At 63.6% G+C, this 10,035-nt stretch overlaps 1 protein-coding gene across 1 annotated transcript; it reads right to left on the bottom strand.

Annotated features, from left to right (window-relative positions):
* Positions 1 to 388: 388 nt before the first annotated feature.
* Positions 389 to 9,960, bottom strand: XAB2 (XPA binding protein 2). The gene is made up of 19 exons (XM_007169068.2): positions 9,828 to 9,960; positions 8,576 to 8,724; positions 8,149 to 8,272; positions 7,718 to 7,915; positions 6,716 to 6,850; positions 6,472 to 6,636; positions 5,029 to 5,173; positions 4,426 to 4,577; positions 4,194 to 4,313; positions 3,946 to 4,077; positions 3,711 to 3,842; positions 3,494 to 3,607; positions 2,067 to 2,229; positions 1,771 to 1,961; positions 1,428 to 1,550; positions 1,172 to 1,343; positions 831 to 960; positions 596 to 699; positions 389 to 501 (listed from the first exon to the last, which is right to left on the bottom strand). Exons 1-19 carry the CDS (start codon positions 9,876 to 9,878, stop codon positions 440 to 442), a joined length of 2,562 nt encoding a protein of 853 aa, XP_007169130.1. The 5' UTR covers positions 9,879 to 9,960; the 3' UTR covers positions 389 to 439.
* Positions 9,961 to 10,035: the final 75 nt, after the last annotated feature.

Here is a 10,035-nt window from a genome sequence, read left to right as displayed (position 1 = left end):
TCGCTAAGATCACAGAGCTGGCTGGGGCCCGCCTGCCTCCGGAGCTCTCAGCCCAGTCTCTGCCCAAGGGGAGGGGGTGCCCTCACCCAGGGAAGAAGGGTTAGTGGTGGGGAGGCTGAGTATCTCTACCTGCTGATAGGGAGGGGGACAGGGGCCCCCTCCAGGCTCAGGGCCTCAGGCGGCAGAGAGACTGGCCTCTCAGAGCCCAGAACTGGCTCTGCGGGGTTAGGGTGGAGCGTGTGCCCTGGCCCGGAGCCCAGCTGCCCCGCCTCCCCACACCGGCCACTCTGGGGGGTGGGGTGGGGGGCAGGGCGGCACTGAGCTGGCAATCCCACGGGCACCTAGGCAGTAGGAGAGGTCGGGGAGGAAGGAGGCTCAGACCAGAACGTACAAACACAAGCTTCACTGGGGGAGCGGTGGAGGGGCTAGGGGATGGGAGTCAGTCTTCCTTCAGGCTCCCGAACACGGCGGCCGGCACGCTCTGCTGCTCCAGACGCACCTCTGGGGGTGAGGCGAGGAGGACTCGGTCACCTTCCAGGAGGGGGTCCTGCCCCCGCCTCCGCCCACCACCCCGCCTGGCCAGCCGGCCTCTTACCGTTGGGCTCCAGGTCCATCTCGTCCTCGTCCTCGCCCAGCTCGATCTCCTCCGGGTTGGCCTGCTGGGCCAGCTCGGCCAGCTCCTCCCGGGAGGCGTCACTCCTGGGGAAGGTAGGCGGCCGGGGGAGGGGGCCACACGGCTCAGCTGGGCCCGGCAGCCCCCCAGCCTCCCCGCGCCTCCCCTTCTGAAGAGCTGGCTCGCTCCCAGCCCCGCTCCGCCGACCCGCCCTCACCTCACAAACAGGATCTTGCTCTGGGCCCGCGAGGGCTGGTCCTGCTCGGCCTCAGCCGCCAGCTGCTCGGCCCGCTGTTCCAGCAGCTTCATGTCATCCATGCCGCTCTGCCCGGGGGCCAGGTCGGACACTGCGGGGGAAGCGTGGGGGTCAGATGCTGTGGGCAGGCTGTCCTCAACCACTGCCTTAGGTGCCTGCGTCGGCCTGGGTGCCGCCGGGCGCCCCCCGACCTGGGCCTGAGGCCCCGGCCCTCGAGGCGTTCCCAGCCTGAGGCATGGAAGGCAGAGGAGACCCTGATGCTCCCAGACCCGGGAGACCCACACTGGGCCACAGCTGCTCACCAGTGCCCGTGGCGCTGCCCGACACCTTGAGCATCTGGGAGGCCATGAAGTTGACCTGAGTGTTGTACGTGGCCTGCACGCTGCGGCGGATCCGCAGCATCTCCCGGATGGTGTCCTCGTTGCCGTGCCGGACCTCGAAGTCCTTCCACGTCTGCCAGAAGGCCCCGGTCGTCTGTGGAGGGGCGGGGCCGGGGGACGTGAGCCGGCTGGCTCAGCCGCAGACTCCCACACCCACGGGCCCGGGACCCGTCCCTACCCGGGGGTCACAGATCTGCGAGCAGAAGCTGTAGATGGCCCGGGCGCGGTCGATCTCCCCGAGCTTGCACTCCATGTCCGCGAACCGCAGGCACATCTCCCGGGCGTGCTCGTCTGACAGCACCTGGGCGGGGTCGGGAGGGATCAGGGAGGGTGGGATGTGAGGCGGAGGGGGCCGCCCCTCTCGGGGAGCCCCGGTGGTTCCCAGCATACCAGGCCGGCCCCTGGGCGGGCGGGCCTCCCCACAGACGCATCGCGCAGGCTTGCTAGGATCCCTCGCCTACAGGACCCCTTCTTCCCCCTCCCTACCCCCAGCTCCCCACCCCACCCCCTGCGGCGGGCACCTCGATGGCCTTCTGATAGATGCTGCGGGTGTGGGTGACCCCGTAGATCTCGGCTGCCCGCTTGATGTAGATGTTGAACATGTCGTACTGCTGGGCAGGCTCCACGGCCCTGGTGGCGCGCTCGTACACGGCCATGGCGTGCCGGGCCAAGCCCCACTCCTCCTCCAGCTGCGCGTACAGCAGGTACAGGGCTGTGACAGGATGCGGCGGGGTGGGGGTGGGGGGGTCAGAGGTCAGTGGCTAGGCCCGTGATGCCCCCCCCCACCCCCACACTGAGCCTGCCTGGCCCTCCTCACTCTTTGCGTATTTGGGAGGGCAGCCATCCAGCGCCTGCTCAAAGAGGTCCCGTGCCCGCTCCAGCTTCTGGCCCCCGTAGCGGGCGATGAACTTGGTCAGGTAGGTGCTCCAGATGTCGGACACGTTGGGCCACTTGAACAGCGAGATGCCGCGCTCGTACGCCTGCCCCGAGGGGGAGTCGTGTGAGTCCGCAGGGGGAGACTCCTTAGGGCTCAGCAAGTGGGCCCCTTGTCTGTCCACCCCTCCCCATCCCACTTCTCCCTGTGATCACGCGATCAGAGCGCAGCCAGAAGGGTCTGTGTGCTGCCTGTCTCCCTGGACAGACTGCAAGGACCCCAAAGACAGAGCTGGTCTAGGACTCACTGAGATCAGTCAGTGACTTTGTGGCTGAAGAGGCGCGTGGAACCTCAGCTCGGCAGACGCTGGGGCCCGGTGTCCTGGAAGACGGTTCACCACCCAGGCAGAAGGGTGGGGCCTGCCACTCAGGCAGCGGCAGCACTCGCGTGCGTGCATGACCTCCCCGTCCACGTATGTGCACAGTCCCCACGTGTACACGACAAAACCTCAGACAGTGGGGCAAAGCCCTGCCACACGTACACATGCACGTGGAAAACACCCCATGTGCCTACAACCCGTAGCCTGAACAGCAAGGCAGGGACACCCCCACACACACAGGCAGAACTCCGTGCCTGTGACAGGCTGACCTGTGTCCCCCCAAATTCAAGTTGAAACCCTAACTCCCCGTACCTCAGAACGAGACTGTGTTCTGAGATAAGATCTTTAAAGGAGTAACTAAGTTAAACTGAGAGGACTTCCCTGGTGGCACAGTGGTTGAGAATCTGCCTGCCAAAGCAGGGGACACGGGTTTGAGCCCTGGTCCGGGAAGATCCCACATGCCGCAGAGCAGCTAAGCCCGTGCGCCACGACTACTGAGCCTGCGCTCTAGAGCCCGCGAGCCACAACTACTGAAGCCCGTGTGCCTAGAGTCCGTGCTCCGCAACAAGAGAAGCTACCGCAATGAGAAGCCCGCGCACCGCAACGAAGAGTAGCCCCCGCTCACCGCAACTAGAGAAAGCCCGAGCCAACCAACAAAGACCCGATGCAGTCAAAACTAAATAAATTAAAAAAAAAAAATGAGATCATTAGGGTAAATTTCATTCCAATACAACTGACAGCCTCACAAAAGCAGATCTGGGCACAGGAGGGACACCAGAAACACACAAAAAGGTGTCCATGTGAAGACACAGTGAGAAGGCGGCCTCTACAAGCCAAGGAGAGGGGCCTCGGAGGAAACCAGCCCTGCCGACACCTTGATCTCGGGCTTCCGACCTTCAGGACTGAGAAAACACATCTCTGTTGGTTAAGCCTCCCGATCGGCGGTGATGGCAGCCCGGGTAGGGGACAATGCCATCCGGGGCCCCCTCACCTTGAAGCTCTCTTCAAAGTACTTGTGCTCCTCCAGGAACATGGCGTAGTTGATGACGATTTGGGGCGTGGCGATGCGCAGGTCCAGGATGCGGTCATAGACGGCTTTGGTGGACTGTGGGGCAGGGGGCCGGTCAGAGCGTGTCCCGGGGGCGGAGTCAGCGGCCCCCCGCGGGGCGTGTCCCATCCCACGCTCCCATCCCATCCTGGCAGCTCACCTGGAAGGTGCCGAGGCTCTCCTCCAGGTCGGCCAGCATTGACCACACCTTCAGAGACTTGTATACGCGGTTCTGCACGGGCTCCGAGCCGTCGAAGTACTCGGCGCGGCGGGCGGGCAGCGCCGTCGCCTTCTGCACGGGCAGTGCCAGCAGGGGGAAACCCACGGCGGGTGTCCAGGACCAGATCACACACCCTGAGGCTCCCCCACCCACCCCATCCCGGGCTTGTGTTTACTCGCAGCAGCCGCAAGGCCTGGTCGTAGTTCTCGTGCCGCAGCTCCAGCTCGCCACACTCGCACCACACGCTGGCCAGGTCGTCCACCTGCTTGAAGCTCACCTTGGTGGCTTTCTCCAGGATGACGCGGGCCTGTGGGGCGGGCAGAGGCCAGGCTGAGACCCTGCCCGCCCGCCCGCCTGTGGGCGCGGGGCGGAGGACCTGTAAGTACCAGTACATGCGAGGCGCACAGGCGACACGGCACTCACGTCATCCAGCTGCCCGTTGTCCTCGTAAAACTTGGCGAATGCAACCCACAGGGTGTGGGGCTTGCCGGTGGCCTTGAAGGGGTCCACCGTCTGCACGGCCTCCGTGTACGTGTTGATGATCTGGGCAGGAGGGGTAGGGTCAGGCTGGGCGGGGCCCTGGTCGGGGAGGGCGGGGCCTGGGGACGGAGGGCGGGGCGCGGATGATGCCCCTGGGGGCGGGGCCGCCACGTACCTCCCTCGGGCGGCCCTGGTGCAGGGCCACGCGCTTGTGCCACTCGTGCACGTGGTGCGGGTTCTGGCGCAGCAGGACGCTGTTGAGGAGCAGGGGCCGCCGGCTGATGAGCTGCTCAAAGCGAGCCAGGCGCAGCTCCAGGTCCACGTCGTCTGGGACCCGTGGGAAAAGCCGGGAGCAGGGGCGGAGGCCTCAGCACACGGCCCCCTGGCCCCCTCCGTCTCTCAGCTCTCTCTCCCTTCAGCCTCCAGCTCCCCCCCCACTGTCCATCCGGGCACTCCCTCCCTGAGCTGCCCCAGGGCCACCCTGACCCCATGCTTGCCCCGGGGCCAGGCTACTCTGGAACCCCCTCCAATCCCCACCATGCCCCCAGCCCTTCTTCCTGGCCAAGCTCTGGCCCAGGCCCCCCTCCCCACCCCTGCTGTCCACCCAGCTCTCCCTTCCCGCCAGTGTCCGGCCCAAGCCCCACTGAGATGTGTTCCCAGTCCTGGCTACCTGCCGACATCCCACCCGCACCGCCCATTCAGACTCCCTCCCTGCTGGCCTCTGACTCCAAGACCCACGTCTCCCCTGACCCAGCCACTCGGGACACCTCCAGCTCACCCTCCTCCTCCCGCCCCAGCTCCGAGGCAGTCTCCATCTTCGCCGCGATCATGCTCTCCTCGAACTGGGCATAGCTGTCGAACACCTGGGTGAAGTCCCGCACGGTCATCACGGTCCGGATGGCCTCCTCGTACACGTCCCGAGCCTGTGGGGATGGGGAAAGTGCTGGCAGGGGAGGGGCACGTGTGCCCACCGCATGGACACAGGGCATCCGGCGGCACCGCCCTTGGCACCAGTCCCAAATCGGCACCGCTGCAGGGCCTTCCCCGGGCCCACCCAGCTCCGTCAGTGCCCAGCCATGGTCGGAGCTCCCCTCCCCTCCTCTGCCAGAGTGAGCTGGGGGCCTCGGCTCCTCATCAGTAAACCGACGGTGACAGCCCCTCATGCAGACTCACTGTGGGGCTCGAGTGAGATGCACAAAGGGTCTGGCCCCAGTGAGACCCGACAGGCGACCAGCCACCCTGCAGGGACCCTAACCTCAGCTTGCCATGGAGTGCTCAGTCGTTGCTACAAAGTACCCCTCACGCCTGCCGGACCCCCCTTCTCCAGCTCACATTCTCCCAGTCACCCCCCCACCAACCCCCGAGGGCAGCATGAAAGGAAAGTGCTGGCATGGGCGAGGCGCATCCCCACCAAGGGCGGGCCCGCCACTCTGCCCCTGCCCCTGGCTGATCCTGCCCCTCGGCCTCTGCCTGGCCGCTGGCTCCAGCAGCCTCGTGCTGCCGGCCTCAGCCTGTGCGTTCTGCTCAAAGTGTCAGCCTGAAGGGTCTTTGTAAGACACACACCTGGTCAGGCCTATGTCCTGCTCGCGGCTGGCTGGCTGGCGGCTCCCTGCAGCAGGACACAGCCTGCCCCTCCTCAGCCTGCAGGGCTCCCCCTTCCCAGTCCTGCACCACCCCCTGAGCCCCGACTGCAGCCCCTCCCTCTCACTCTGCTCCCCCCGGCCCACCCCCTCCCCAGCCAGTCCCAAGCCAGCCCCTCTGGGGACCTCTCAGAGCTCCACACCCCGCCCCCGCCCGGCCCCAAGCTCGCCACTCCATGGCCCAATGAGGAGAACAGCCAACACGGACACTGACAGAAACACCAACGCCTCGGGAGGGACCCTCACACCGGACACCCGCTCGGTGCCTGAGTCCCAGGAGGCAAGGAAGTGACTGTCGCTCTCATTCTGCAAATGAGGCCACTCAAGCTGAAGCAGGTCCAAGGCCAGAGCAGAGATCCAGGTCTGGCTGGCCTGAGGTGGGTGCACTGGCCGGCAGAGCTGTGACGCCTGCCCCTACCCGCCTTCAGAAAGGCAAATGTGCACGGCGCACACACGCACACGTGTGCCCAAGCGGTCCATGTGCACGTCTTCTGCTCACATGCGTGTCCTCAGGCATCCCCCAATACTATGTGCTGGAGGGAGACCCCACCCCGCTCCCGGAGCCCCACGTGCTCAAGCACCTTCTCGAAGTGACCGCTGCGGATGTAGTAGTCGGCCAGCGAGCACCAGAGCTTGCCCAGTTGGTCGGTGAAGCGGGTGAGGCCCCCGCGGATGATGGCGTCCACACTGAGAGACTGCACCTTGTCTGGGTTCTGGGAGATGAGGTCGCAGAGCTCGTGCCACAGCTGCAAGGCACGGGAAGGAGCGTCACCCTTGTCCCTAAGGGGGCGAGCCCTCCCGCCCAGCCGCCACCCCGGGGCCCACCTGGTAGTTGGACTTGCCGGCCTTGGACACGAAGCGCTCGTCGTTCACCACGGTGGCCAGGCGCTGTGCAGCCTCGTCCAGCCGGTCGCTCGACTTGAGGTACTCGATGTACTCCTCGGCACTCTCGGGGCTCAGCTGGGCACCCACCCACCCGCCAGCTGTCAGTGGGGCCACGGGGCCATGCCACCGTGCCCCCTCCCACTCTGGGCTCTCTGTCAGCCGCCCACCACTGTCCCGGGCAAGAGCTCGCCCCGCACACCCACTCACAGCCACACCTGTCCAGCCTGGGCCGCACTGGTCCAGCTCCAGCCCTGACTGGTCCAGCCTGGGCCCCGACTGGTCTAGTTTCAGTCCTGACTGGTCCAGCCTGGGCCCCACTGGTTTAGCCCCAGCCCTGACTGGTCCAGCCCCAGCCCTGACTGGTCCAACCTGGGCCCCACTGGTCCAGTCTCAGTCCTGACTGGTCTAGCTTAGACATCAGTGGTCCAGCCTGCACAGGCCAAGACTTGCTTTCATCACAAGCCCCTAAACAGTACTATGCTAAGCATTTCACGACGCATAAGAGACATTATAAGTTCAGGAAAACTGCACAATGCCTCCCCGCTATTTGCACCTCGACTCTCAGCCCTGCCTGTTATCTGTTTCCCTAGTCGTTTATCTCCTATTCCCTGCCCTCCCATGGTTGCACTTTTACTCTGATTTGTGTGGTCAGGTCATATGCATCTGTCTGCAAAGTTAGACTGAAAGCTCCGTGGAGGCAGCGGCTGTCTTAGCCACGCTGTCCCCGGCACCTGTCTTAATGCTTGATGTGGTAACTAGCAAACTGTCTGGAGATTAAACACAGAACTCACAAACAAAACTCTGTCTTAAGAAGCCTTGTTCCCATATTCTGTCTGTTAGGGCAGACAGTGTCCCAACGAGCCAGTTTTTGGAAAGTCTTGACCTGGGGGAACTGGCCCACCTGCCTGAGCCTGGCCCCATCTCGCCAACTGAGGGGCTTACCTTGAGGAAGCGCCGGTAGCCCCGCACGGCGGTCTCAGGCAGGGGGTGTGAGCGCAGGAAGCGCAGGTACAAGGGCCAAATACGAGAGTGCTGTGTGATGGGCAACGCTCGGAGGGCACGGTCGAAAGTGCGGCGCGTGTGTGTGACGCGTCCCTGGTCCATCAGGAACTGGCAGTAATCTAGCCACAGCCGGGGCATCTGGAGGTGTGGGGAGAGGCAGGGTCTGAGCTGCCAGCACCACCACCAGGCCATGAAGACACCAGATGTCCATTGCAGCAGGACCCGGAACTCCCGTCCCCCTGGAACCAAGTCTCGCTCAACCCTGAGTGCACAGAGGCCACAGGACTCCAACCCCCTGCTCTCTCCACCTCCGTGGACTCTGAGCCCCACCTCCCCACTCATCCGCTGGCCCAGCCAGGCCCCCTCCCCACCTTGTGCATGAACACAAAGGCCCTCTCGTGGCAGTTGTTGACATCTTCGTAGGCAGGGTCGGTCACACAGCGATGCTTCACCTGTGCCCGGCGCGCCTTCAGGTAGCGGTACCAGAGTTTGTAGCTGGGGGGATGGGGGGAGAGGGGAGGGGCAGACAGCGATTGGTCAGCTTTATGGACCTCAGGACCCTTCATTCTGCCCCACGAGACAAGTGCTGGGAGAAGGCGCCCAGGGAGGGGTGACAAGTCTCTGCGATGGGAGAATGGCCGGGACGTCAGGGAAGGTGTGTTCACTGATCAGGGGATGTATACTCGGCGACACAACACATAGCAGTCACGTGGGACCTACTAGCAGGTTCTGGGGTGACTGGATAAGGTGGGGTGGGTGTGGGGCTGCGGCAGGCAGGGCAGCTGCAACCAATCTCACCTGCAGGGCAGCAGCTTCAGCGCCCGCTCATACAGCTGATTGAGTCTGGGCTTCGGGGCACCCTGCTTAAACTCAATGTAGCGGAGCCAGCATTTGACGGAGAACTGGTTCCGCATGATTTCCTCCTCATAGGGGAGGTCCTCCTCCTCCTGCCAGGGCCGGGGTACGGGGAGAAGACAGACCTGTTCTCAGAGCCTGCGTGCAGCACGACTCCACTCCAAACTCCAGACCCCTCCCCAGGTCCCAGATCCCACTCCCCACCATCGGGAGCCCGGTCACCAGACACCCAGATACCAGGAATCTGGTCCAGACCCTTCAGAATACTACTGCCTACAATCTGACCCAGACCATCAGACTCCTTGGTCATAGCGTTCTAGGCCAGATATGAGACTGTCACCCAGACATCACTCTTTTGGCCTTCCTAATCAAGCTATCCACTCTCTGGCCCAGATCACCAGACTCTTTTGCCACCAAGACCCTGGTCCGACGCCAGGCCTCTGCCCTAGACGTCAAGTGTCACCTCCTCACAACATGGCTCTTCCCAGACACCAGACGTTTGGCACCTCAGGCCCCCACTAGCCAGAGTCTAGCTCAACTCTGCCCCAGAACTTAGAAGCTAGACCCTTATCTCAAAAAGAAAAGTATGTACAAGATGCCTAGCCTTTAACTCGAGACACCAAGAATCTAGTGAAGATGCCAGGCTTCAACTTCAAACACCAAGCCTTTGACTCTTCAGGATTCCACGGGCCATCGCCTGATCAGCTCCACATCACCCGGTCTTTACTTATGATTCCAGGGTTCTCCCGGTCCAGACACCATGCCCTTATCCCAGAAACTATAACGCTCAGGACCAAACCTAGACCGTTACCCAAGACACCAAGATTTTACCACTGAAACCAGAGACCTGGACTGGTCGTCATGCCTTTACTTCAAACACCAGGCCTCTCAAGATTGAGCTACGCGAGTCTCCCTTCTCGCCCACTCCCATTTCCGCCCCAGGCCCAGGACGCCAGGCCCTGAACTTCAACCACCTGCTCTTTACTCAGGTCACCTGGGCTCTAGCACCAGACCTTTGCTCCTGACCAGCCTGGTCCGTACATCATGATCCGGTCTCTGGCCCGTAAGGGTCCTCCTGCCCTCAGACCGGCATAACTTTGGCCTAGATCCCCCGGGCGGCCAGGCCCGAATCTCCTGAGGCATCTAAGTCCCAGTGCCCCCAGGCAGGCCACCCCCGGGCCCGCCGCGGACTCACGAAGACAAGGTCCGGCCGCTCGGGCCTCGAGAGGCGCGCCATCACCACCATTTTCCTGGCACTCCAGGTACGCGCAGGAGTCGCGTTATAATGACGTCTCCGGCTGAAGGCCCGCCCCCTTGAACCAGGCCCATTTCCTATTGGTTGAACCCTTCCCGATTGCGCGCCCTGCGTTGTTGACTTTCACGTAGGCGTCCAGCTACCGGAA

The sequence above is a fragment of the Balaenoptera acutorostrata genome, chromosome 2, assembly GCF_949987535.1.
Source record: "Balaenoptera acutorostrata chromosome 2, mBalAcu1.1, whole genome shotgun sequence".
In the NCBI taxonomy this organism is placed as follows: Eukaryota; Metazoa; Chordata; class Mammalia; order Artiodactyla; family Balaenopteridae; genus Balaenoptera; species Balaenoptera acutorostrata.
The sequence above is the reverse complement of the archived record's forward strand: the minus strand, read 5'-3'. Positions and strand labels throughout refer to the sequence as shown.

Coding starts and splice junctions, on each gene's coding strand:
- XAB2 (XM_007169068.2), bottom strand. CDS start 9,878: ATGGTGGTGATGGCGCGCCTCTCGAGGCCCGAGCGGCCGGACCTTGTC. Junction 7,916..8,148: donor CCTTTGTGTTCATGCACAAG/GTGGGGAGGGGG, acceptor CCACACCTCCAG/ATGCCCCGGCTGTGGCTAGA. Junction 4,578..5,028: donor GCTGGGGCGGGAGGAGGAGG/GTGAGCTGGAGG, acceptor CACGGGTCCCAG/ACGACGTGGACCTGGAGCTG.